This window comes from Ailuropoda melanoleuca, chromosome 6 (genome assembly GCF_002007445.2).
Source record: "Ailuropoda melanoleuca isolate Jingjing chromosome 6, ASM200744v2, whole genome shotgun sequence".
Taxonomy (NCBI): Eukaryota; Metazoa; Chordata; class Mammalia; order Carnivora; family Ursidae; genus Ailuropoda; species Ailuropoda melanoleuca.
Window position 1 is genome coordinate 75,753,131 of NC_048223.1, and position 27,847 is coordinate 75,780,977.

Genomic DNA, 27,847 nt, shown 5'->3' on the forward strand with positions numbered 1-27,847 from the left:
CTTGGGGATTCACAAGACATCAAATAAAAACAGGAACACGCAAGCCCTTCTGCCCTTGGCGGGCCCATAGACCTCACGCCACCCCCACGCAGAGATGGGGACCCCATCCTGGCTCCTCACAGGCTTTTTTCTGCCCTGGCCTCCTGCACATCCTGTCTTCACCCAGGGGCCTGCTTCTGTCTGCTTAGCCATCTGGCTGCACGTTAGCATCACCTGGGACTCTTCTAAAATGTACTGACGCCCATGCCTGACACAGCACAACGAAACCAGAATCCTCGCAGGTGGGGCCTGGGAGCCTAGACGTCCCCAAATGATTCTGATGTGCAGCCACAGTTAAGCCGCTAGACCATAGCTACCCACACAGGGGGCCAAGCTGAAGTCCCACTCCTCCAGGAAGTCTTCCTGAACTTACCCCGTGCAGGGGACTCTCCTTCTCTGAGCACCTTTGAGCCGCGCGAGGAGCAGTCACCGGGCCCTGGGAGCAGCCTACTTAGTCTCAGATGGCGGATAGCAGGAGGAATCCCAGCTTCGGCCCCACTAGCTGTACATCCTTGGTTGCTCCTGAACCTCCCTGAGACTTGGCTTCCTCATCTACAGAATGGGCATCAACAACAGTACCTTCCTTACAGGCTGATACAAGACATTCCCACTGATGAGTCCAACCTCCAGCCCTCCCCCAGCCCATGAGTCAGTCCCATTTCTTTTTTTTTTTTTTAAAGATTGTATTTATTTATTTGTCAAAGAGAGAGAGCAAATACACAAGCAGGGAGAGCGGCAGGCAGAGGGAGAACCTTGCTCCCCACTGAGCAAGGAGCCCGACTCGGGACTTGAACCCAGGACCTTGGGATCATGACCTGAGCCGAAGGCAGACACTTCACTGACTGAGCCACCCAGGCATCCCCAAGTCCTCTATTTCTAAAACTACAGGTTCCCACAAGCCCAGCAAGTGACCCAGTTCCCAGAGACCTTTGTCCCTGTCTCCCCGCACGTTCTCCATCCTGCATGCAGGGAGCAGCCCCTTGGCAAGACACATCCTTCCTCGTGCTTCCTTCCAGGAAGATTCCTGGGCCTCTATGTCTGCCCTTGCAGGTGGCTGTGAGAAACAAGGAGGGGCAGAAAACCTCCCCCAGAAGGTAGGGATCCCTTTCCTTAGGGTCTGTTCTAGCCAGATAGGCAGAGCCTGCCCTGGCTGCGGGCTGGCAAGGAGGAAGGGGGTGAACTTGACATCACACAGGGCTTTCACTGTTTAGAAAGCACGTCCACACGTTATAAAAAGGGACCCTTTTGAGGTGAGTTCTTCTCTCCGTCTCCCAGATGACTTGCCGAAGGTCATGGTTAGCAAGTTCTAGGGCTAGAGTTGAGAGTGCCAAGAATTTGGGAACAGTCTAAATGTCCAAAAATAGGGAAATTATTCAACTCATTAAGTACATTCATATCATGGAATACGATGTAACTATTAAAGTCTTGAGGCAAGATTCATAGTAAGATAAATGGGAAAAGCAGGACATGAGGCTTGGTCTCCGCTCTGCGGTAGGTATAGATGTGTTTACTGGCATATATACAAATACAGATTGCATGAAGGTTTGCATTAATACCAAAAATCTTTCTAAGTTGCTCCTGGTTCTCCCCTCAGATCAGGTCCCCCCCGCCCCTCCCAGGGGTCTCACACATGAAGGTGCATAAGGGGAGCATGCCAACCATGTGTCTGTAGCTGAGAGCGCATCTGGGAATGTCATTTTTGTGAAAATGGCACGGAGGGGCAGAGTAATCAGAACATCGCCAGTGGGTGATGTTTATAAAGTTTTTATTTTCTGTTTTCTTAAAAATAACATTTGATTTCCTTTATGCATGTGTGGAGTGTACTTGTTTCCTTAGGCTGAGTAATAGGCAGATAAAGACAACACGAGGCGGGGTCCCCAAGTGGAGGGGGGGCTGGGGGTGAGGCTGGGGGCACAGGGGAAAGGGAGAGGGTGGGGTGACTCACGGGACGCTTGAGTGCCCATCAATGCACATACACGGTCTAACACTGTTTCTCGATTTTTTTAAGACATCTAAAATTACCGAAAGATACGATTTCAGCACTGAAATATACAGACGGAGATCCAAGCACTCGAACACGATTCTTAACTCTAAGCTCAGTTATTGCACGTTACACAGTTTACGCAGGCTTCAGGCTATAAAGCAGTTCGCTCTGCTTGGGACTTCCTCGGGATGTCTCGAGTTTCCTTTTGTACCCCCGGTGTCTCTTCCCTTTGACCCCCGCCAGCCCACAGCCTCACAATCTTGGCCCCAGGTGGCAGCAGACTAACCATTCGTCCTCCCCAAAGGGCTGAGGTGAGGCTTTGGTGAAATGGAGGGTTCCCATGTGGGTCCCAAGGGACCCCACCCACTCAGAGGTGAAGTTGGAAGCAGACAGAGCTCATGAAAGGCGCAGGGGTGGCCACTAACACCAGGTGAGCTGGCATGGGGAAGGCAGTGTGACCACCTGTGGTCACAGCACCAGTGGGACAATAGGGGGCCATCGTGATGCCCCACGGTGCCCTCATCAACTTCGCCTTCCTCTTCCTCCTTCCTGAGCTCGAATGCTGTGCCTCCTTCCCCATCACCCTGAACCCTCTGAGTGGTCTCTCAAGGCACATTTGTTCTCTCCAACTCCAACTCCCCCATCTTAGACATACCCATCTCTCCCCACACCCGTGGGTGAGGGGGCCTCGGGCGGCCAAGGGCAGCTCTGGGGCCAGACAAGAAACTGCTCTGCAAATTTGGCTGAGCTCTTTTCAACAGAGCCCTAATTCCACTGCCTGCCTAAACCAGGGGAGAGAGAATATCCACGTAGAGGGACATGGGAGGAGGTGGGTGGCAGGCAGCTTGGTCAAGGGCATGAATCCGAGGAGCCAAGGAAGACCCACCCTGCAACCTTGCTCACGAAAAAACCTGGCAGCTTGTCAGACAAGAAGTCACTTGGAGGCTGTCAGCCCCCTAGGAACAAGCTGCTTCGTCTAGCTCTGGGGTGGGGGCTCAGTCTCAGAGAGTGGGGTGAAAAGCAGTGTGGGGCCTTCAGAGACAGGGCAGGGCTGGACCCCTGAGTCCCACCAGGGTCTAGTTCAGCGCCTTTTGCTTTCTTTCTACAACATATTTACAAGGTCATAAGAAACGTGCACAACCAGAAGACCCAGAGACACAGAGAGGGTGCTTGTGCCCCCAGGAGGGGAGGGCAACAGTGAGAGAGGGGTGCCCCTTCCTCTCCACCCCCTCCCCACCCCTGAACGCCCCAGCCTCCTCAACAGCCGCTCCCAGCGACAGTTCCAGAAGTCTCCGCTGGGGCAGAGGTAAGAGACAGACAGACTCCAATCCTAGCGAGAGCGGGAAGCTTCAAGTAGCTCGGAGAGAGGGGCGGCTGCTCAGAGAGCAGAGGGAGGTTCCCTGAACTGAGCCGGGGCCTGAGGGAGGAGGTAGGAGGGCAGGGAGGGCTGGGGGCAGGGGAGACGGGACGTGGGGGGTCTGGGGCAGCGCGACACCCTACCTGTGCTGTGTGCTGCGGGATGAGAAGCGGCTCACGGGGCTAACTGCGGTTTCGCTATTTTCCCCAGGACGGGACTGGGAAGATGTTGACTCCGGGGTACAGTCAAAGGGGCAGACGGGGTGAGGTTCTTCCATAGGGTCCGACGGACTCAGCGGATGCTGCCAAAGCCGGGCAGGGATGGGCTGGAGCCCTGTGCAGGGAGCCTCGCCCCGGGGCCCCACGGCGGCAGCCCACCCGGCACACAGGCACCTCTCCTCGCATCCCAGGCTCTCCCACACATTCACACACATACAGCCACTCACACACACTCACACACGCACACACACTGTGCTCACCATGCACAGAAGGGCAGCAGAGGCCCAGGTCCAGGTTAGAAATTCTTCACCCAGGGTATTAAGGAATTTGCTTCAACAGGGAGAACAGTACAGATTGGGGAAGAAAACAAAACAAAAAACCAAAACATGGGGCCCAGTCTCATCCACTCTGGCTCCCACCTGGTAAGGAGATTTGGGGGAACAGGGAAGTGTGGCCCCAGTCCTGGCCCCTGACTTCACCACTCCTGAACACTTCGGAGCCTGGAGAAGCCCCTCCACTACGGCAGCCTCAGGGGACCCTGAGCAGGGTCAGAGGCAAGGCCCTGGCGCTGGGAGAGGACGGGACGGAAGTGGGCCTGGTGCCGCCCGCTGGAGGAGAGATGGAGAAAGGTCATGGGAAGTGGAACTTTCCCGGCTTCTCCTTCCCCACGTCTCAGGGATAAGCTTCCCACTGGTCCACATGGCAGAGGAGATGGGTGCACCCCCCCCAACCCCGCTGAGACCCAGCCTTTCCACCAGCTGCCCGAGCCTCAGGCTCCCAGAGCGGACCAGGGGGACAAGGGCAGTGCAGCAGCCCCACAAGGCCAGGCAGAGCCCACCTGCATAAGCACCGCCCCCTGCCTCCAGGAGAACAGCCCAGACCAGGCCCCCACCTGAGCCACAGGAAGGGGCCGGGCTGTTCTAGGGTCTGGCACTCAGGGCTACCCAGCCTTGGCTCCAAAGAGCTCCTGCCAGATCTGCAAAGGCAGATCTTCCTTCTTCCTCCCTCTGCTCCACCCCAGCGGCTTGGTGGCCAGGCCTTCCCCTCCCTAGGCCTCTCAGCTCTGGCCACCCTAGCTCACGCAGGCCTGGGTTAGGAGACCAGTTTCTCTAACGCTGGCGAGTCCAGCAAAGGGAAGGGGCTCACTGTGGTGGGTGTTCCAGCCCACGTCATCAGAGGCTGGTGCGGGTGTCACAGCCACACTGGCCCGGCTCCAGGAGGACCCCAGCCAGCAGGCAGCTCCCTGTTTGCTCCCCTGTGCAATGGGGACACCTAAAGGGGGGTGGGAGAGGGCAGGCAAGGGCAGGAGGAAGCAGGGCTGGTTGAGCCAAGGATAGCAATCGAGACAAGAAACCCCAGTCAGGGCAACCCAAGGGCGTCGGGACAGGCCTGGAGGGGGCTTGGGGATGTGGCAGGGGGCATCTCATTTCATCAGTTTTGACCTTGTGGTGGGTGTATGTGTGTGGATGTGTGTACTCTAAAACCAACAATAAATGGAAAGCAAACAACAAGGAGGTCTTTGGAGCAGTGTGGACCAAGGACACATTTGTCAGCGCATGCCACACTCACACACATTCACACGTCCTGGCCATACAGGCTGCACGCGTGCCATGCACACTCACACATCCAGTCCTCCCCGCTGGAGCCAGGGTCCTTCCAACTGTATTTTCCGGATCCGTGCGTAAGCTGCCTGCTTCTGTCCAGGTCTCTGCTGGCCCGTCTCCCCTGGCCATCGGCACCCTGGCCTGCCACGGCTCCCCGAGGGCCATCTACCAGATGTAGCCTCCGTCGTCCCCTTCGCCTGCCTCGCCCTCCTCCTCCTCAGCCTCCTCGCCTGCTTCCTCTGTCTCCTTCTCCTCCTCGTCCTCCCAGCCGACACCACTCCCAAAGTCCCCTGAGAAGCCCACGATGTCGTCTGTGAGGGGAACAAGCCGAGCGGCAGGTGAGGACCCCGCTGGCCACCTCTCGTCCCTGCCAGCAGGACACATGGAGCCAGGTCCCCACGAGCCCTCCCCGTGCAGGGCATGGGGGCGGGGGGGGCATGCTGTTACCCCGGCCCTTACCGCAATCGGGGCTGCCATGTATGCGGGTGCCCGTCAGCTCCAGGCCCAGCTGGTCCACACACCAGCAGTCACCACTGCTCTGGTCACACTGCATCTTCCGGTAGTAGCCGTCCTCGTCACAGCTCGGGATGAAGATTCCTGAACGCGACAGGACCCAGCAGGGTCAGAGCAGGCGCCTTGGGGTGTGAGCTCCAGGTGGCCCCGGAGCCTGGGGCACAAGCAAGGGTCCAGACTCCCCCAGAGTGCAGCCAGCCCAGGTACCAGCCTCCCGACAAACCCAGATGTCCAGGGCTGGACGCTAGCATTTCTTCTGGCTCGACTGATTGGAGCTGGAAACACCTGCCTCCCCGATGTCATCGTGCTCAACACCCTAGCTCCCGCAGCTGCCCCTCTGGCCCCGCTGTCCTCTGTCAGCAATGCCCAGGCTTCTCCTCTCAGCCTCAGGGCCCACCCACTCTCCCTCAGACCCTGGCACTGCGGCCCCTCTGTCCACCTGACAGACTTTGGAGAGCACCCACCCAGACAGAGACTCTGCCCCTTTCGGGGAGGCAGGTGAGACACACATTGAAATGACAATTCCAGGTACTATAGGACCCTGAGGCCCAGTGAGCACACTCAGGGGACACAGACCCGAGAGGACTGCTGCCAGGAGGGAAGAACGTGGCTTCCTGGCAGAAGGAGCGCTAACGCCCAATCCCGAAGGCCACTGGGCTCTCGGTCAACAAGGCTCTGTGGGGTGGTTCTGGCATTGGGTCCCACATGCGCTGGTCTCGTGGGCCCAGATAAATACCACGCTGCTCTCAAGTCGCTACGAGGTCCCATGGAATCTGCCTCTTGGCCCTCTGTCCCCTTAGCCACCATGATCCAGCCATGTGGGACCTTTCTTTCTGTTTCCCAAGAACCTCAAGCTTTCTGCTGCCCTTCGCGGCCTCATTCTCATCTCTCAGGTCTTCCTCTGAACACTAGCTCCCCCAAGAGGCCTTTGCAGACGCCCAGGCTAACTCCTACCCACGGTGTTCTCCCTCGGCACTATACATACACAAGCCACTGTGCGTAGGTCTGTCTTTTCGGGGAGCCACCTGGCGTACTGTGTTTTCCCAAGTAGCCTGTGTGCTTTCTGAGACCAGAGACCAAGTCTGTCTTGCCCACCAGTTCCGACCTGGGCCGGGGCTACTGTTCTCTCTGGGGCTGGCACTCGAGTATTTGCTGCAGACATGAACGTCTGCTACGGAGGGGGCTCACCTGAGTTTTGCACGTACCCCCCTGCTGAAGTGGATTGAATGGAGGTTTCTAAGAACCTTCTGTTATTCCATTCTCTGGCCCCAGAATGGATGGACACAAAATGAGTGCTTAAAACATACTTATTGGTGGGAGACTCTCCCACCACAAGGATAAGAACAGGAAGGGAATGCCCTTTCCTGTCTTCCTAGGCCGGGGACTCCTCTGGGCTCAGCTCTTCCTTAAGGCCCAGGGGCTGGAGTCTCTGGGCCTCAGGGGGACCCTGGGGCACCCCTCCCCTGTCTCCTCCAAGCCCAGCCCAGCCAGCCCCCTCACCTGGCTTCTTCTTGGAAGCCTCCTGGATCTGGATGCGCTCCAGCTCCGCCAGGCAGGGAGGCTCTGTGGGGAGAGATGCAGCTCTAATGGGGGCTATCCCATGGTGTTGGTAAGACTCACAGAGTGGCCCCCAAGGCTTGGAAACCTAGGCAGGAGGCTCTGAGATGAAAATACCCAGGCTTTGATTTGGGGAAGCCTCCCAGTGGTACTGGATGCACGGATCCCTTCAAGTTCCAAAAAACTGACACGGGGCTCTGCAAGATTAAAAAAGAGCTCCAACTGGGGGAAGCCATTCCATGGCTGTGGCATGGGCTGAGGTACCCAAGAAGCCCAGGGCCCCTGAGGATGTTGGTAACTCATGGGATAAGGACGCAGGGTCCAGAAGAGTGCACAGATTCCCCAGGGGAGAGGCCCAAGGGGAAACACAAAGCCAGAGGGAAGGTTAGACAGAAGCTCAAAAACAGGGATGCCTGGGTGGCTCAGTTGGTTAAGCATCTAACTCTTGGTCTCAGCTCAGGTCTTTATCTCAGAGTCGTGAGTTCGAGCCCCGTGTTGGGCTCCACACTGGGCATGGAGCCTAGTTTAAAAAAAAAAAAAAAAAAAAGCAACAGCAGCCCAGACGTAACTGCAGCCAAAGCTAACTTGCCTGTCACCTCGAGAAGTCCCTAGCCCTTCGCAGCAAGAGGCCTGGCTGACGGCAAAATGAGATCAGTCTCCAGCCTCCTGTCCAAGGAGGCTGCTGTTCAGAACTGACAGAATGAGCTTCAGAGGCCTGGAAGGTGAAAATGCTGGAAGGCGGGGCAGGTGGGGTCCCTAAAAGTGACCGAGACCCCACATACTGGCAGATGGATATGGGATTGACACAGTGCTCTGCACCCAGATTTTCTCTGTTCACCCTCACGACAGTCTCCCAGCCAGGTGGTAACTCCCAAATCAGATGAAGAAGCCGAACCTGAAAGATTCAGTGCCTTGCCCAGCGTCCCAAACCAGCCGATGGTGGAGCCCAAGGGGAAGGCTCGGCCTCAGGCTGATGCTGTGCTGCCTCCACCGACCAGCTGCTGTGGGAACCAGGCAGGACAACCGAGACGGAGCACCAGGGCCTTCCTTACCTCCGGGACAGCTGGTCAGCTGACTCCCGGGAACCTCAGTTTCCCCACTGATGGTAGTTGCCACCTGGCCTGGATGATCCCTGAGCACATGCCAGGCTCTGGTTCAGGATATAGAAAGCTAGCAAATGATGTCCTATCTCTAAGGCTGATGATCACAGATTTGGGGTAAATACTGTGAGATGTGCCCAGAAGTGGAATCATTGAGAAGCCAATATAGCTTCAGCGGGAGGACGCAGCAGCCCTCTCCAAAGGCCCCCAGGGGCCCTAGAAATTTTACATTTGTAGTTTTTACTTTCCCAATGTGCATATGCTTCAGGACCCATACAATCTGGATCACTGAGGAGCTTGCCAAGGAATAAAGTGCTGGTTTCCCTGGGTCTCCAACAGCTGGAGAGGGTAGGAAGCAGGTGAGCTGGGGGCGGGGCCAGCGAGGGGCGGGGCCAGGCAGGGGCCACACTCACTCTCCCTCCAGAAGCAGAAGCACCACTCAGCAGTGGAGACACGGCCGTCCTTGTAGGTGTCGCAGGAATTGAAGAAGGGGCGGATGCAGACCTCATACTTGTCCAGGTTGATGGCGGCCAGCTCCATCTGGTCCAGGAAGAGGTCAGCACTGGTGTCCAGCTTGGAGAACATCCAGCCAATGGAGTCCTTGCAGCTGGCCCCCAGGCTCTTGTCCAGCCCTGGGGAGAAGGCCAGGTTCAGGCACGCTCAAGGTAAACCCCTCCATCCAACTCTCCACCCAACCCTCCACCTCTCCATCCATCCATCCAGGGTCAGGGTCAGGGTCAGGGAAGCTCAGAATGTAACCGTGGGAGTGAGAAACTCAAGAATGGCCGAAGGTTGGTCCCTCTGCCTCTACATGGGACTGCACCTAAGCTATTCAAAACCGTGTTTGGAAAGCCCTTCAGGGAAGATAATTTCTTGCCTTCTCTTGGTAGGTACTTCGAGCCTACCAGGCAGCCACACCTGACAGGAGGGACAGCAGCCATGAACACTTTAGGATTTAAGCTCCTTCCACCTCCTTCTAGAAGATCTTCCAATAGCTAACCCAAACCCCTCCTGTCTAGTTGGAGCCTCCTTCTCCTTGTTCTGGGGCTTAGGCCTTTTTCGAGGCTCAGAGTCTGGCAGGAGAGAGCACAAGGCCGGCTGGCCCAGGACACACCTGTCTCCCCATTGCCCTCCCTCCTCCCAGGCAGAGCAAGCAGCTTCTGTACCACTGGCCAGGTTGGCCCCACTGCCGGCTGAGCCATTTTGCTTGGCGTTCTCATGAAGGAGCTGGAACCAGTCCCGCAGCCGGTCCCCCAGGTCAGCCAGGTCTTGACCTGTGCAGGTCTCTGCAGTGTGCAGAATGGGGAGAAAGGGGCGTGGGTGAAGTGGGGCAAAGCGCAGCATGGTCTCAGCTTGGGAGGCTGCCCTGCAGGCCAGACGCTGGGCAGTGGTCAGGAGGGAAGGGGGTGAGAAATCAAAGGCCCCCTCCCATCCTCTCCCATCTTCCTCCCCCCGCAGCCCCTAGTACTAAAATCACACAGGGCATGCTCCCTATACCCCCAGCCCCACAGGTCCTTAGGCCTATCCCTGTTTTTGCCATCCCCCTTCCTGCTCTGTGAACCTCTCTTAGCATCCCAGAGCCCTGATGGAGGCGCCCCAGGAGATGCCAGCAGGGAGGCCTCCCCCAGCCTGGCTGGGGCCCAGCACTCCTTGTTACCTGGCTTGCCATCGGTGGCAGAGGGGGAGGCCTGCTCTGTGGGGCAGGGGCAGGGGCCCTCACATCTCACGGTCAGCTGCTTGCTGCTCAGGCATGCCTGCTGCTCCAGCTTGCACTGCATGAGAAGAAAGGTGGGGTTCCGTGATTGGGGGGGGCGCACCCATGGCTACTTGTAGCTGGGGTACTTCGAGCCTGCCAGGCAGCCACACCTGACAGGATGGACAGCAGCCAGGAACAGCATGGAGGGCTAGCCCTCTGGGTCCCTCTGGGAGGCCAAAGGTACACAGTGTTGGGGGGCAGCAGGCCTGGAAAGGGGTTCCCAAGGATTCAAAGGCTCCTATGAACCCTGGTCTGCATTTGCTAAACATCTCCGCACATTTATCTTTCCCAGGACACCAGTCTCCCCACACCCTCACCCCCACCCACACACCTCCCCTATTTAGCTGCCCATTGCCCCCACCTCCTGGCTTTCTGTCCTATCTTCCTTCTTACCACAGTCCCTCAGTCCTGGGGCACTGGCTGCTGGCCCCTCCCTCAGTGGTCTTTCCACAGTGACCTCCGATGGGCTTCGCCCACCTCTCTGGACAACAGCTGCCGGTCTCTGCTCCCATCTGCTAACTCCCCTGCCTTTACTAAAACCCCCTGCCACAGCTGTCTGCCGAAGCCAGCCTCGGAGAGGGTCTCATCCACTCCCTGCCCTTAAAGTGTTTTTCTTGGTCCTCTCTGGTACATCCCCGGGGGATGACAGCTAATGAGAAGGGGTCGTAGTGTTTTATATTATCTCCCTTGACCTTGACGGCTCAGCAGAGAACACGGAAGCTCAGAGAGGCCCAGTGACTTGCCCAAGGCCACGGGGCTGGGATGGAAGCCAGACCCCCCATGACCTCTATGTCCCTGCAGGACAGCTCCGTGACCCTCAGACCAGAGCTTCCTGCCCAAAGCTCGCTCTGCCCTCCCGCCTCCTCAGTGTGGCTCTGCCCTCAGCCTCTGGCATAATCTCTCTCCCCTCCCGGTGACCTCAGCCCTTGCCCACAGCCTGGGACTGTGACTCATAAATCTGCATGTCCCCCCGAAAGCATTCCTAAGCCCTAGAACCCAATCCTAGCTGACAGCGCCCTCCGAAAACCAAGCAACTCCCGACTCCTGGCCGCCAGCAGAAGCTGCATTTCTGCGGTCCTTCGGAGTTTATAAAATGTTTCCGCGGATGTCTCATTTAACCTTCATAAAAATCCTAGAAGGTAGGGATTCACTCCCCACAACCACCATTCCCTCCCACATGGCTGTCTCATGGAGGATCTTCTCCTGCCCCAGAATGCCTGGTGCTTGCTGGTGGACACCGTCCCCTCTGGGTGGAAATCTGCCTGTGGGAAGCTCCATCCGTCACCAACCCCCCACAACTGGATGACAGGGCTCTTTCCTTCCAGAGCCCTGAGTACCTTCTTGAGGACCTTACCTCACTTACCCTGACTCGCAGTTACCTACCCACCCGCGTCTTCCAAGCCCCACTGCCCACCTGCATCAGGCCAGGGGGTGTCTGGCTCTGACTCTCAGGCAGCCCGAGCCCAGGGCTCAGGCGTCCCTTCTACGGTCGGCCACACCGCATGCCCTGACTGAGGACATCTGGCCCTGTGCCAGCACTGGGAGCCCCCCAGGGGACCCTGGTTGCATTGTCCTCTCAGCTCCCCGTGGCTTAGGGTGTCAACCCAGCCCCCCACCCCGGGCCAGGGCTCCTCACCACTGAGCTGTAAGTGTGGCCATCAGAGCCACAGACCGAGGCGAGCGGAGCCATGTGACAGGGCTTGCAGACGGTGTCTTTGTTTCCAGGGAGCTTCAGGGCGGGCTGCTTGATCCTACAGGAGGACAGGGATGGGGAGGGCATGGGGTGGAGGTGAAAATGAGAGAGGGACACACAAAGGGAAGGTTCAAGAGTCTGGTTCTAACAGGAAGCTGGCCCTAGCGATCTCCAGCACTGGCAGCCTCCTCCCTGTCCCTGCCCACCCTCCCCATCAGCCTCAGCCAGACCCTCCTCCAGCTCCTAAGGGCGGATGGAGCCGACTGCGCAGGGTACAGACCCCCAGCTCCCCTTTCCTGTGCTTACTGAGTCCAGCAGGGCCTTCAGGCAGCAACTCCAGGCCTGACTGCAAGATTTAAAAAGGAGTCCCACCTCACATAAGGGGTCACACCAAATCAGAGGTTGCAAACTGATGGCCCACAGGCCATATCTAGCTGGGAGACTCATTGTGTGGCCACCAAAGATTTTTGTCTCTGCGTTATTCACCAATATTTACCAAATGGAAGAGTTCCCATAAAAACGTGGATTCCTGGAGAGAGGGGAGGGAAATGGGACCTTTTCCAGGGGTCTTGGATCCTGGCAGGTCTTGTCCTTGGGCTGGAGCTAACACCTTTCCCTCTACTGCAAGCTTCAGAAGCTACAACCTTAAATATTTCATTAAGTCAATGCATGTCAGAGCTGGAAAGAATCTCGACTATCTGGGCCAACCTATTTGTCTTATGGATACGGACACCGAGTCCCAGAGAGGAGAGATGCCTTTCCCTGGGTCCCACACTTGGTGATGGATCTCATAGAGTGTAGTGGTCTTAGAATATGTCCACAGATTCCTTGGCACTCCTCCCTTCAAAAGGTAGAGTGTAATTCCCTTCCTCTAGAGACTCGCTGCTAACAAAGTGGCAGAAGTAACAAATGATTTCTGAGACTAGATCGTAAGTGACATTGTGGCTTCCTCCTTGTCCTCTCTCTCCTTTGGATGTCCCACTGAGGGGAAGCCAGCTACCATGTGGTGAGGACACTCAAGCATCCCCACAGAGAGAGGTCTATGTGACTAGAACCACAGGCATGTGAGTGAGCTTGGAGGTGGGTCCTCCAGCCCCAATCCAGCCTTCAGATGATGCAGTCCCGGCCAGCACCTTGACTGTAACCTCATGGCAGACCCTGAGCCAGAACCACCCAAGAGAGCCACTTCTAGACTCCTGCCCCTCAGAAACGGTGTGAGATAATACATTTGTTGTCTTAAGCACAAAGTTTTGGGGACAGGTCGTTTTTTAGCCATAGATAGCTGCCACACAGGAGACAATCAGGCAGGCCCTTGCTATTTAAGCAACACCCCCAGAACGCCCAGCTCCCCAAGGCCCTCACCTGTGCTCTAGCTTCTTGCGACTGATGCACACGGCCCGCTGGTAGCCCTGGGCGATGCACACCTTGTGACGGCTGCACTTTACCTTCTGGCAGGGGTCCTTGGTGGTGTCCAGGGCTGCCGGGACACAGGGCCAGGACACAGGTCACCTGGAAATCAGGGCCAGAGACCCCAGGAACCCCCCAGCCCCACTTCTGAGCCGAGAAGCTCCTCTCTGCAGTAGCCTTGACAACCAGAGCTCCTCAGCTCTGAAGCCCCACTCCCAACAGGGGCTGGCAAGGCCATGGCTGGCACGTGCCCTTGGGCCTCAAGTCTTCACGGTTGTCAGTCATATTCCCTCCCCTGGGAGGGGCATGTTACCTTCATCTCCTTGCTGATTGTCTTCCCAGCTCTTGATGTAGTCATCCTAAGGAAGGACAGAGGGACAAGAAAGAAGGGAAGGGCTGAGATTTATGTCCTAGAGCCAAGGCTCAGCTTCAGGGCCAAGAGGGAAGAGGGCTGGACCACTGCTCCCACATGTTAATTGCCATCAGCCCAGCAGCTGCCCAGATGACCCCTGGCCACCTGGGTTCTGCCAGCTGCCTCCCCCAGAACTCTATCCCCCTAAACCCTTATCCGGAATCTCTTCCAGCCTCTCCCCTATATTCCTTACCCTTCCATCCCATGCTGGGTGCTGCAGGGAAGGAGAAGGCAGGGAGAGGGTGCAGAGGGAGAAGAGAGGAGGGTGGGGTGTGGGGCTGCATATACACAGTGGAGCTCCCCGGCAGGACTCACCTCCACCTCCTGGGGATCAGGAAGCAGCAGCAGCAGGCCACGGGCAACGGAGCAGGAGGAGGGAAGGAGAGATGGGGACTTAGTGCGAAGCCCACCCTCAGACCACGTGGTCCCAGCGTTCCACAGGCCTCATCATGTGACCATACGCACTGAGCAATGCTCTTTGATTGCTGTGGCCCCTTAAGCTCTATGGTCTTTCATTGGAGGACAGTATTCCTGTGTCTTCACTACAGGGAGCTTAAGGCATGGGCCCACTCAGGGTTGGCTTTAGGAGTGCTGGAGGTGAGACCATGGCTTTGAGAGGGCAAGGCCCCATCTCTCCATTGCCCGGGCCTGACCATTAGGACAGATGTCCCATTAGGACAGATGTCTAAAGGACCCACACTGCCCGGGAACCATGATTCTCACACCTGCCCTAAGTATCCCAGAAATGCCGCTCTCTCCCTCTGCCACGGTCCCTCCCTTGGCAGTCCCCTCTTCTGCCACCTGCCACCCTGTGAGTGGGGTGAGGGGGAGGGCTCTCTTCCACCGCACGGGTACTGTTTTTCACTCAAGGTCTGACTTTCTTGTAGGGTTCAGATGGTGCCCTGAGAGAAAAGGGGGCCGCAGTCCTTCCCAGTGTCGATGGTTTCCTTGGTTACCATGGTCCAGCTGCAAATCCTCGGATCCAGGGGACCCTGAGAAAGCCCTCTGAGGTCATCTGGCCCAGGCTCCTGTGTGTGCGGGAGAGGCCAGACAGGACATGACCCACCCCAGATCCCAGTGTCTCAGAACCCGGGTCTCCCGACGCCCAGCACAGACCTCTCTTCTGGCTATGACACACAGTCTCCATGACCTAAGGCACCCGGAAGCAGCTCCTGCCCTGCTCCAGGCACTGGGGCCTCCACTGGGCCCATGGGCCCACTGTGGCCAGAGGCAGAGCAGCTCACACCCAGCCTAGCTCCCTGGCACTGAATCCGCAGCTCCCTCCGGTTTCCCCACTAGCCCTCCTGGGGCAGAGGCAGCTGCTGACAGCCTGCCAGCACACAGCTCCCAGGGTGCTCCGGGTGGAAGGGCCATCCAGCAGGCCGGGAGACGGCTTCTTGGGACTGCCAGCTGGCGGTGCCAAGGAGCCAGCTGCTGCTCTCCTCTGCACGGGCCTCTGGGAGCTGGGGTTCAAGGGCTACGAGGAGCCACCTGGTGCTGCGCCCTTCATCCTGAGTCCCACGCACCCAAGGATCAGAGCTGTGCAGGGATGGGAGGCAGAGGCCACACTGTGGGGTGGGGGCAGGAAGGGGCCAGACACCTATCCGGCCTGCAGAAGAGGGCCTGGGGCTCCTGCACCAGAGGGCTCCCGCAGGGGGGCAGCAACAAGCACGAAGGAGGGCATCTGCAAGTGCTCTGAAAGCCCAAGGGCTCCCGGTCGCTGACAACCCCCCGGAAGCTCACAGTCATCAGAGGAACAGGCAGGGACAAGGGCCTTTGTCAACACGGCCTCCTGGGCAAAGGCCAGGGAGGGGCTGGGAGCAAGCAGGCAGTGGGCATCATCCCCAGGTACAGCACGCCGTGGCCACGCGTGTACCCTCACGTGTGCTTGTACACATGCCTGTGCATTCGTGAGGGCCCCGGGTGCACACGTGCACACCCATGGGCACATAGCCTAGAGCACGGATTTGTGCAGGTGTGCGTAGGAAACAAGGGCACTTCGAGGCAGCTCACCCAATGCCAGATGGTTTTTATCCAGAAATGAGGTTAACAAAGCCCACTTCTGTGGGCAGCCCCCAGTTTTCACACTTGGGCGCCAAGGCCCTCCCTCAGGTTTGGCCTTCTTGTCTCTTCCACAGAGAGAGAGAGAGAGAGAGAGAGAGGGCGAGGCAGGGGTGGGGAGGAAGGGGAGGGCAGACAGAGCAGCAGGCCTCTCTGTGCATCTCTTTGTCTGTCTCCTCTCTCTCTCTCCTAACCCTTCACTCTGCCCATGCCCCCCCCATGCCGCCCCCCGCCGTCGCCCCCGCCCCCAACTTGCCCAAGCAGCCCTCACTCCCAGGAGAGTTCGAACAGCCAGCCAGAGAGGGTGCTGAGGAAAAGAGAGGGCCCAGGGTCACACAGTGCCCACACTCCCCTTACCAGCACACCTCGGATGAGCACCTTGACCTCTAGGAGCTCAGCACCCAACTCCTAGAACTCCTCAGAGATTAAAGATGGTGTCTGCAGAGTGCCTGGTGTCCAGAAAGCACTCAGCTAATACAAGTTGTTATAGCAGAAGAAGGAACCAAGGACTCTGGGTGGAGGGGCAGGAAACAGGCAGGGAGAGGCCCCATGAGGAGCCCCTGCATGTGGAAAAGGCAGAGCTCCCCGCTCCCCACCCCAGGGAGAGCAGAGAGCAGCGGGGTGTGAGGAGAACAGCCCTGAGGCATCCCTTGGGGAAGGGTGACAAGGTCCTGCGGGCAGCACGGGGGGGGGCAGAGTCCAGGGACACATTTAGGGGTCCCTGAGGTCAGGTGTGGGCCGGCACCATCTATAAGCTGAAAAGGAGGTGTTTGTTGGCAAGTGTGAATAATGCCTTTCAATGCGATGGCGTCTATTTATGGCACTAAGTGGGCTTATTAGCAGTTGTGACAAATGGTCCCATAAAGGCTCAAGGGTCTTCTCAGGAAACAGGAGGCCTGGTTCTGTCCTGGCTCTGCTGCCCATCGATCATGTCCTCCCCTAAGAATCGAGGATTTGGAAGAACCCATGTCCAGTGCTCTGGAGTGAGGGCCAGGCCAGAGGGAAGGTGGGTCCTAGGCTGAGATCCGCATTTCTGGGCAAAGAAAGAGCATGTCTGTTTCACCTGCTTGGTTTCAGCAGCCGTGACCACCCCATGCCCCATGGTGCTCCACACAGTGGTGCTGCTGTGAAGGAGGCAGGACAAGTAGGATCAACCCCATAGAAAAGGAGGAAACTGAGGCTCAGAGAGGCAGAGCACCTGGCCAAGGGTCAGAAGACAGATGAAGAGCCAAGCCAGGATTTCTTGGCTGACCTGGCGGGCATACGTGAGGCCTCTCTCACTGAGAGAGGAACAGTCTTGCACTGAGCAAGGGGGTGCAGAAGAGGTGGGGAGGGCTCTGCCCCCAGAGACCACTCTCAGCTTGGCTCCTCTGTGCCACGTGGATCTCAGCAACGGCTGCACATTAGAATCACCTGCCTGTTGCCCAGAGCCTCCTGAGCCCACTGGAACCTTCCAGGGGGGTAGAGCTGGCCGAGCTCCCACGGGTGCTGAGCCGCTCTCAGGGGCGGGGTCCTGCCAGCTCTGCACCTGAGGTCTAATGCTCTCCTCATCTCCTCTGGCATCGTCACGTCTACCATGGGGCCTCGGGGAGGAAAAAGAGCAGCTACTCCCTCCCTCTCACACAAAGCAGATGTTCAGTGCTCGAGGCACAGGCTGACTCACTGGGACCCGGGCTCCCGGGCCTTCTCCCCTGCAATGCTCATCACAGCACCCTCTCCAAGCTGACAAGACAAGGTGAAGGCTGCCCTTATCATCCCCACATCCGGTGCACCCCACCCCATTCTCCCCAACCGGCCCTCCCTGCACCGGGCCCCCCTCCCACCCTGCCAGCGCGGGCCTCGGTCACAGTGCTGTCCCTGGCCGGTCTCCCTGTCTTTTGTCCTCCACACCACTGCAGCTGCAGGGATCCTTCCAGACACAATCCCGACCACGGCTCTCCCTCCTTAAAACCCTTTACAGAATATACTTTGCTCTCATTTTGAAAAAGTCTTCAAGGTTAGTAAGTACAAAGGATTCGTACCAAAATGTTAAGGTGATTTCCTCCAGGGGATAGAAATACAGAGAATTTTGACATCTTTCTGCCTTTTGCCAAGTCTCCACATTTTTTACAGTGTGAACATGTTTTACTTTCTATTTTTTTAATTTTTAAATTTAAAAAAAAATTTAAGTAAGCTCTGGGCTCAACATGGGGCTTGAACCCACAACCCCGAGATCGAGTCACATGCTCTACCAACCAAGCCAGCCAGGTGCCCCAGTGAACATGTTTTACTTCCTAATGAAGGGAAAAAACTACAATAAATATTATATTTAAAAACCCTCACTGAGACACTTGGGTGGCTCAGTGGATTAAGCATCAGCCTTCGTCTCATGTCATGATGGGGTCCTGGGATCGAGTCCCACATCGGGCTCCTTCCTCAGTGGGGAGCCTGCTTCTCCCCCTGCTTGCGCTCTCTCTCTCTCAAATAAATAAATAAATAAAATCTTAAAAAACCAAAAAACCAAAAAACCTCACTGGCTCCCTGTCACCTACAGAAGAAAGTCTCTCTTCCCCTGATCTGTTCCTGGCTATGCCAGCCCCATGTCCTTCCAGCGGATGCTTCAGCACGGCCAGAAGTTGGCACGGCTTCCTTCCTCATGCGGGATATGTGTCTGCATCCAGCTCCAGGACTTCTATTCATCTTTCAAAACCCAGCTCGGGCATCATCTTCCCTAGCACAGCCCCAAGCCCAGCTCTCCTTTAGGCTAACTGCCCCACTCACACCATGCAATGCCGTTGCTTCTGTCCGATTGAGATGTCCAGTTCCTGGAGGGCAGACACCCTATTAAATTCATCTGTCTATGCCCGGCACCTAGCACATAGTGAAATACTGCTAATAACAGCTAACATCTTTTCAGCAATTAGCACGTGGCAAGCATTGTGCTAAGCACTTTATATTCATTGGCTCAGGTACTCTTTACAACAACCCTAAGAGAAAATTACTATTGTTATCCCCATTTCTCAGATGATAACACTGAGGCTTGGAGACATGAAGCGACTTAACGCAGGATCACATGTCAACTGCACAGCAGAAGAGTACTGGCACCCCCGGAACTGTGATTCCAGAATCTGTGTCCCTAACCAGAGCTCTGTACTGCTCCATAAACTCATCAACTTTAGCGGGTGAGGAACGTCCCAAGCCAGGGGCTGAGCCCAGAGGTCCGATTCCAACTCAGGGGTGGTTCCGCCCACCACACCGGCTCTGCTCCACGCCCTTGGCAGGGAGTCCTGGAGCCAGTGGAGGGGCTGGCAATGATGGGGAGAGACACCTGGACACTGCCTTCTCCAGGAACTTCCCAGAAACCCCTTCCTAAGCCCCTGGTTTGGCTGGTTTAGAGCTCACCCATCTCCTGCTTTGATCTCTGTGGCTCCCGCGGTTGCCATGGAGACGGGGCTCACTGTGCCAAGCTGGGGGAGAGATGGTGGTAAGTGCGCAAGCCTAGCTGGCTTAGGGGGCACATGCTGGGTGTTTCCAAGGCTGTTTACTTCCTGTCATTTTAATTAGCACCCAAATCACCCGCTCACTTCACAGCTTGAATTAACCCAGTCTCTCCCGGCCTCTCCATCTGCTGAGGAGGACGGGACACTGCTGCAAATATAGCCAAAGAAGAGCAGCCCCCCTCCCCCCGCCCGAGGCCCTGATTGATTGGACTAAAAGCACCTGGGCAAATCTCCACCTGCCTCTTTGCATCACAGTGTGATGGGGAGACTGACCCCCCACATGGACCAGGGCACGGGGTCCCCGTTTGGCCTTGCCTCTGACTGCCAGCAAGACGGCAGGCTCCAACACTGCCCTCCCCGGAGCCCACTCCCCCAGTCCGTGAGACAGGCTGCCCCCTTGCCTCCCTCCCCGAGCTGCGCAGGGACCTGGGGCAGTGTCTCAGAGGACTTAATGAGCTATGACACCCTGGACTTTCAAAAGCCACAACACAGGGCCGCCGAAGCCTGGATTCTCTGGCACACAGGGTGGGAGCCTAGGGGAGGGGGTGGACCAGAGGTGCTCTGGGGGCTCACGGCCATCAGGGGCCTCAAATACAGACTTTTGACATGTCACCAAATGTGGCCATGGCACACCCACAGGACCAGAAGATGTGCATCATGAGACTTTAAAGAAAGCACGACTTTTGTAACCTTGTGATGGCATTTCTTCATTTTTTACTAGATCGAGAACCTCTCAAAATGGAAGTGGGCCAGGCCTCTCTCAACCTCTGGAAGGTCCTGTGCCCAGCATTATTCTTTTTTTTTTTTTTAAAGATTTTATTTATGTATTCGACAGAGAGATAGAGACAGCCAGCGAGAGAGAGAACACAAGCAGGGGGAGTGGGAGAGGAAGAAGCAGGCTCATAGCGGAGGAGCCTGATGCGGGGCTCGATCCCATAACGACGGGATCACGCCCTGAGCCGAAGGCAGACGCTTAACCGCTGTGTCACTCAGGCGCCCCCCAGCATTATTCTTGCCTCATTCCTCAGGCGAGGGAGCCTCCGACGGAGCCCAGGCCCCTGGAGAAGGCCCAGGAGTGGGGGCACTTGAGGCTGGGGCCTCTCTGGTCCCTCCCTGCAGACAGCCAGTGGAGCACAGAGTGAGGAGCCCAGAAAGGCATGAGGAGGGCCAAGTGGGGGCCATCTAGGCTCCTTCTCAGCTGAGGACTGACACGCCGTCACACGGCCAAGCAGAAGGCTCCTTGAGGAGGCCGTGGCCACCGTGTGGAGTACGTGAAAACAGGGGCAGTCGTTAAATATTTGTCCCCCTCTCGGAGGGATGGGCAGAGGCTGTGTTAGGCCTGCACAAACAGAAGGAGACAGGCATTTGGGAGACTCTCAGTCTCCCCCCACCCCTTGGAGGAATTTCCTTGGAAGGCAAAAATGTGCTTATCACTCCCAGCATGCCAGGGGCTCCACCTGGCCTCAGGTATGCAAGCAGCAATGCCCCCACTCCATGCGCTTGACCTCTCCACTACTCGGGGCATCTCAGCCACCCCCACACACACAAAAACACCCTCCTTGGGTTTCTGGTTCTAGGCAGCAGCTCCAGGGGTCCATAAAGGGCAGAGAACAGGGGAGGGGTGCAAGGGAGATGGGGCCTGAAATTCTATTCTGGGTTGCCTTGAGACCTTGTTTTCCCTTTTGGAACATGAGTGGAAGGAGGATTTAAAGCCCAGGGATCTCTGCGGAAACACAGGCATGGTGTGGGGAAAGAACCCTGGGCTGAGAAGGGAGAAGGGCTCTTGGAGCCTGCACCTCTCTGGGTCTGCGTCTCCATCTGGAAAATGTAGGGGCTTAGTGCCACTGAGGCTCCACGGTCCTGCTCTCCCAGCTCTTCCAAACCGAGAACTCTGAGGCTAGGGGGGAAAGATCCTGAGTAAGTTCAGACTCTTCTATGTGTTCCAACCCATGCAAGGAACAAGAGATCAGGGGAAGAGCCAGAAGGTTGCATCCAGGCAGAGGTAAGACACTGGCTGGGCCCGGCTTGTCCTTTCAGCTGAGTGAAGCCTTCACCTCTTTTCTGATGTCAGGAAGGGAGCTGGAGGGGCAGGGTGTCCTGCCTTGGGGAATCCGTTCTCCACCTGCAGGAGTCCTGTGCTTACCTACTCACAGGTCTAATAGGTGGATGGATTGCTCTGTCGGCATACTGAGGATGGGTGGGAGGCGGAAAAGGGGAAGCTGGCTGCAGCCAGGCCCAGGGCCACAGACACAGGGGCAGAAGGACAGCAAGAGGACAACTTTCCTTCAAGATGTCATTCACTCCCTTATCCTACAAATGAATCACTGGAGAGTCAGGGTGCCAGGGTTCTAGTTTGACCATCTCCACCTTTCGGGGTCCAGAAAGAGGAAGAGATTTCCCCAGATCACAGGACACGTGAGTTGAGATCCTTTCTGGCACATTCCATAATGCTCGCATTTACATTGAGCACCTACAGTGTGCACACAGAGCCCACGCAATGCTCCGAGCACGGGGTGGGAAGGTACACAAGTGGTCTATCCCCAGGTCCTGCCCTCGGGGGCTTAACCACAGGAGGAACGTGTTAAGCACACAGTAAAATACCAGTCAGAGCACTCTTCAGAGACAAGTGCCAGCGTAAGTGAGGCCACAAGGCAGCGCCAACATGTGCCAACTGACTTTCCCACCAATAAATACCACGGGAACCCTGGGGAGGGGGCTATGCCTGCAAATGAATGCTGTTGAGCCCTTTGGAGCTAGGAAGCTGTCCCATTTCCAGAACCACATCACCCTACCTCCCGCAGCAGGCCCTAGGTCTGCCCCCCAACGTAAGCTACAGCCATGCATCCACGCCCAAAGAAGACCCATGTTATCCCTGCAGGGAAACCTATGCAGGGTAGGATGACCATCTCTTGGTGTTTGCCCCAAGATGCCGTCAGGCCCCATTCCTCAGTGTTCCCTGTCTCTGGCTAATACATACCCTACCCTGATTTGGTCACGGATACTTCCTCAGGAGCAAAAAGAAAATCCCTTCCCTAAAGCCAAAGATGGTGCTGCCCCGCTCATGGAAGGGTGGAGGGGGTGGGGGGGTATATCTGCGGGTGAAGGGGCTGTTGGCTGGCTCTGGTGCCATTTTCCTGAAGTCCTAGAAAGCCAAGGGCTCTGTGAAGGCTTCTGACTAGGCAGCTGATTAAACCAACAGGAAAACCGAGGGCCAGAAACGTGAAGTGGCTCTCACAGGTCACACAGCTAGTTCAGTCCTCTCCTGAGGAAGACAAGCTGAGTGCTCTCCCAGGGCTCTTGGGGCATGGGGTAGGATGGAGCTCTTCCAGTCTTCCAGACAGCCTCTGACCTTCTGGAGAATGCGAGGGTGTGGTGTTGATTTTTCACTGTCTTCAGCCTGCCTGGAAAGTGAGAGGACCATACAACAGCCTCTCCAGGTAAAGAGCGCTCTTCTCTCCCTCTCCTCCCAAGGCTTGGAGCCCTGCTGGGTGTTCAAGTGTCCCTCACCATCCTGACACAGCTCTGGGAGATGCCAGCCCCTCCAGGTGGAGAGGAGTCAAAAGTCAGAATGGAAAAGGAGGCCAGGGAAGGACTCAGCCTCCCATCCCCAAACCCCAATTATGGAATCCATTCTGACCCAGTTTGGGGTTCTTCTCACGCACCCACACTTATTCACAAACATCTGTGCTGCTCATTCCCACACTTGCATTGGTTTAGGTGTGTGGAATGGGGAGAGGGGAGGGGTGGTGAGAAGGGAGCCCCTTTGTGGCTAAAACTTGTTACTGGCTTACTTGGCGATCATAAAAATCTGAGAAGCATGAGTAGCCAGCAGGCCCTTCTTCCCTGGGCCAGCTCCCAGGGTCAAGGTGAAGCCCCTCACACAGGGGAGGGGCTCAGATCTGCAGGGAATGAGTGAACACACATCAACGTCTTTCTCATGGAGACTGAGGCTCGGTGTGGGCTAGCCCCAAAGATGATGGTCCATCCAGGTAGTTTTCTGTGGGGGCTTGGGGCCGGGGAGTCCTGCCTGTTTGGATGCCCGCCAGCCCTGTGACAAAACACCTCCGTGCTGATGCATTGGTTTTGGTCTCCTTGCCCGCCGGAGAGGTAATGTGACATACCTGGCATCACGTGGCCAGCCGGTGGCAGAGCCCGAACCTGCACCCAGGCTTTCCAGCTCCTAGGCCCGAGCTCTCCCAGCACATTGCACTCCTGCCTCTCCTGGGTAGAGCTGCCTTAGGGCCTCGCTAGCTCAAGGGGTGGGGAGCAGGCTGGTGGCGGGCTGCTGGAGACACTGCGGGCTCTGGCCCACCTTCCCGGGAGGTGCTGCTCCAGCCCAGGGCAACCTTGAGGCTCACAGGGCACAAGCTGGGGTAGACTTGTTCTTCAGGATAGACTCTTCCTCCCCATTTGTCCCTAAGGGTGAGGCCTCGAGCTCCCTGAAAAGCAGAGTTGAATCAGATGACCTGGATTCAAATCCCAGCTCTGCCACTTTCTAGCTATTTGACCCTGCGGTACGTTACTTAACTTCTCTGCGCCTTCCTTTCTTCAACCATGCGTGGACCACCACAAAATGATAAATAGCTCCCGGGGAGTTGAGGGGCACGAGAGACAATGCCTATTGAGTGTTTCCTGCAGGGACCAGCAGATGTAAGCCAGCGCTCGCTGCAATCGGTGATTCAACAAGGGTGAACGGTGTGCCTCCTGGGGGCCAGGCGCCGTGCTAGACACCCGTCCATCTCATGAAAGTTTAACAGAAGTGGAGTACAAAGCAGGGAAGAGCCAAGAAGAAAAAGAATGTTCAGTGCTGCCTTGCCTGGCTCTTGGAGCCTGCCCGGAAGAATGCCGTGTAATGGGCCTGGCTCCTCTCACGTGTCCGTGTCTAGCTACGAGGCCCTGGGTGCTCTGTTCTAGACCTGCAGTAAAATCCCACCCGGTTCTGCAGGGAGTGAAGCCGGAGATAATAGCGCTGGGGAGCAGGCCTCTGAAAGGCCCAGGCCTGCCCAGGGGAGGGCACAGCCAGATCACAGCCTCCCCCCTCCTCCGGCCTGAAATTCTCTCCTCCCTGGCAGTGAGGCACCGGGCATTAGAGGGAATCTACCCCAGCACAGGGTGCGCAGCCCCGCACCCACTGGAGGGGAGGATTACTCTGCTGCTAAACCCTGCCTCCCTCTAATCCCCGTGCTCAGAGAAAGAATGCTAAACTCAACATCCCCCCAACCAGCTCACACCAGTTCCACGTAGGAGCACCTGCCCCCGCCTTCTTCCTCTTCTTTGTCCTCCTGACCTCTTCCACACGATGCCCCCAATTTTCCCCCCTCGATGCGGTCTGCACCATTTCACGAGACGTGCCCCTCACCTACCGTAGTGACTCCTCCATCTATGCCCCAAGAACATTCCACTCCTCTTGCTTGCCTCCCTTCTCCTCAGGCAAACTGGGGTCCTGCGCCATTTTGTGGTTATGAACAAGGTTCTGGTACAACCTGGCAATGCCTTAGAGGTTCAAAAGAACTTCCATCTCTCCTTTGAGGATCCAAGGAGCATATTTTCAAGAAAGCTAGCCTGAGGAAATGTATATAAAGCCCTATGCTACTGTGCCCAACCAGAGGGCCTTCAGGCTTTAGAGCAGGAAGTGGGGCATCTACTAAGAGAGGAGGGATGAGAAGGATCTGTAGTACCGGCAGAGTCCCTGTGGGCAGTGTGAGCACCGCACAACTCCAGGGGGCACCATCACATGTGGCACCTCTAAAGTTGTGCAATGCAGTGGCTCTGAGCTAGAGCCTCCTACCCTTCTGCAGAAGCTGCCGACGGATCCCCAAAACCAGACCCTCCTGCCCAGCTTTCCCGGGCCTCCTTCTCTCCCTGCTCCTGTCTTCCCACAGCGAAGGCTGCTTTAGATGGGGTTTTAGAGGACATCTGCCCTATTAAGGCCTCAGGCCACCCAAATTCATACACGCCCTAAAGCTTTCCATGAATCTGCCGGGGTCAGGCCCTGCAGAATTTATAATCTGGTGCCTTTCTTCTGATGAGCATGGGAGGAAGGAGGAAATGATTGGCACCAATACAGGGAGACAGGTGGGCAGCCGTGTGCCAGGGGGTCAAGCAGTCAGTCATTTATCCTCACCTACAGAGTTGGCTATTGGAAGCAGGTGGAGGAAGGGAGATGGGGAGGCATCTTTATTTTTAAACCTTTCCCGTTCTGATAAGCATTTCTTTTCCCTCTGACCTTCACCAGTCTCACTTTGGAAGATCAAACAGCCAGCTAGTCAGAGGGAGGCCTGGACCAGTGACACATGGATTTGGGATGGACCAGCCTGCTGCCGCCCCCTCGCTGCCGTGGCCAGGCTGCTTCCCAGGCAGCGGCAGGAGACTGCAGCTAATCTGTGCTGGGCCTGCAGGGGCCCGGAAAAGGCCTTGCTGGGCCTCCTGCCTCCCTCAGTTGACCCGCGGTGGGTGGGGCAAACTGCCCACTCTGGGGCCCAAGCCCCTCTGCCCCAGATGACCTGGATGCATGCGATTCTTTCTGATCAATTACAGCCTACCGGTTAGACTTTGAAGAGAAACTGTCACTTGTCTCAATGACAACAAAAAGATCCGTATCTCTCCTTTTCCCCATCATTTGGCTGAGATCATATGAAGTATGTGTGTTTTAAACACATTTCTAAGGAACTTCTGGATGCACACAATTTAAGAGAAGATGAGAAAGGTCACGGTGTGGCCAGTGTTGTACCAGGTGGGTCTGATGAGGGAATTTGGCAAATGAGAAGCGAGAAGTGGGGTCGTATTAGAGGCTTTCTGGGCATCTGAGAGCACTAGGTGGCCAAGACCAACATTCTCCTCCGGTGCACCCGCATCCGGGCCCATCCTCCACCTCACACCCGGCCCCCTTCTCCGGGTTCCAGCCACGCCCTCCGCTACCCCCCCACCCCCGCCCAGCTCCTACTTCCCCCTTCTGGGAACGCAGCCTCCGGTTTCCCCTCTGATCTACAGGTGCTCGCGAGTAAACAAAGTGCTGCAGCGACGCCAGCTAGTCCGCAGCCACCTCCCCAACCCCCACCAGGCTAAATTTCGCCCAAGGTTAAGCCAGGGTTCGGGCAGGCGTCCCCGAAGGGACCCCAGACCCAGCACCTGGGCTCTCCCCTCTGCTTTTCCAAGCCCTCCGGGCTACGGAGTCTTTCCTCCGGATCGGAGCCTCTCCCCTCTCTGGGCCCGGCTCCCCCACGAAAGGTTGGTCCTAGAAAACCAGCCTCCATAAGCTAGCGCCACTCTGCATGGGGGCCCCAGACCTGGCTCTGGTGGCCAGCCGGAGTTGGCCTTGGCTGTTTTCACTGCCGTCGCCCGCCCCCAATCATGGACACGCCTTTCACCATGTCGCCTAACAAGGATTGCTAGGACACCTCCCCCCAACCCCAACTCAAAGCCCCGGCCAAGGGCTCTGTCCCCTTCTGTCCTCACTCCCCCAAAGCCCAAGGTGGGAATAGAGGGCACTCGCGCAAGACGATGCTACCTACCCGCCGGCCGCACCCAGACCTGCCCCTTCTGCAGTGCCCCGTATATGGAGCCTGCAGCATCCACCCGGCTGGGGGCAGGCCTGGGGGCCTCTTTTTTCCCCCCCACCAAAAAAGGAGGGGAGCCGGTCAGGGGTTCAGCCGCAGCCAGGGCCCCCACCCCTCACGCCCTGCACCCATCTTGTCTCCCGCGCCCCTCTCCGCGCCCGACCTGCAGTGGAGACGGTGTCTGGAGCGCGCGCCCCCGGAGCAACTCCTTGCCCGGGACTCGCCCGGGGAGGCTGTGGGGCTTGGGGTCCCGGGCCGGGGGGGTCTCGGGGAGGGGGCGCCGAGCTGGGCCGGCGACGGCTGGCGGGAGCGGGTGGGTGCGCGTTGTTTACTCTCGGTGCGGTCAGCCGGCTGGGCTGCGGAGCCCGTGGCTGCGACGTGCCGCCGCCTGGGGCTCCACTCCGTGCCTTCCTCCCCAAACCCGCGCCCCTGGCCCTCGCGGCCATGCAGACTCACGTCTCGGAAGCGGTTCCAGTGCTTGATCTTGCCGCTGTACTGCGAGATGGACGACAGCCATTGCTCGTCCTCCATGAAATTGCCGGGGGTCTCGCCCTCCTTGAGCCCTTTGGCGTCTCCTTCGGCCAGGGCGGCCGCGGCGAGGAGCAGCAGAGGCAGCACCAGCCGCCCGCAGCCCGGGGCGCGCATCGTGGTCCGGGTCCGACCTGGGGTGGGGGGGAGTCTTGACTTCTGCAGTATTTTAATGTCCTTCTTCCCACCCCGCGGTTGGCGAAGCAAACGCCGTCGTCTTCCTCCGCCCTCCTCCTGCGGTGTGACTCCGGTGACCGACGGATAGTGGGTCGCGGCTGAAATGTGACCTGGTTAGGAGATGCACTTGTCTGAAAAAGCCCAGCGCTGGACGCGGAAAGGGAGAGAGAATCAGAGAGGCTGCGCCAGCAGGGGCCGTGTCTGTAACTGTAGCCTCAGCATCACGTTTGACATCATCATACCTGGTTAAAAAAAAAAAAAAGGAGAGAGAGAAAAAAAAAAAAACGAAAAAAAGGAGGGGGTAGATTTCAAAGGGAAGCACTAGATGATAGCGCCAAACGCCAGCCAACCGCAGCAGAACCCAGCCCAGCCTAGCACTTAGGGAGTTGCAAACCAAGGAATCCAA

General features: G+C 57.2%; 1 protein-coding gene across 2 annotated transcripts; it reads right to left on the reverse strand.

The window, feature by feature from the left end:
• Window positions 1-1,787: 1,787 nt before the first annotated feature.
• SPOCK2 (SPARC (osteonectin), cwcv and kazal like domains proteoglycan 2) lies at window positions 1,788-27,669 on the reverse strand. Of its 2 annotated transcripts, XM_011236033.3 has the most exons (11): window positions 27,193-27,668; window positions 13,956-13,964; window positions 13,542-13,587; window positions 13,184-13,298; window positions 11,765-11,879; window positions 10,030-10,144; window positions 9,539-9,658; window positions 8,786-9,004; window positions 7,216-7,278; window positions 5,662-5,799; window positions 1,788-5,513 (listed from the first exon to the last, which is right to left on the reverse strand). In XM_011236033.3, exons 1-11 carry the CDS (start codon window positions 27,379-27,381, stop codon window positions 5,368-5,370), a joined length of 1,275 nt encoding a protein of 424 aa, XP_011234335.1. In that variant the 5' UTR covers window positions 27,382-27,668; the 3' UTR covers window positions 1,788-5,367. The 2 variants fall into 2 exon arrangements, with proteins under 2 accessions (XP_011234335.1, XP_034518548.1); XM_034662657.1 differs by lacking the exon at window positions 13,956-13,964 and having other exon boundaries at window positions 27,193-27,669.
• Window positions 27,670-27,847: the final 178 nt, after the last annotated feature.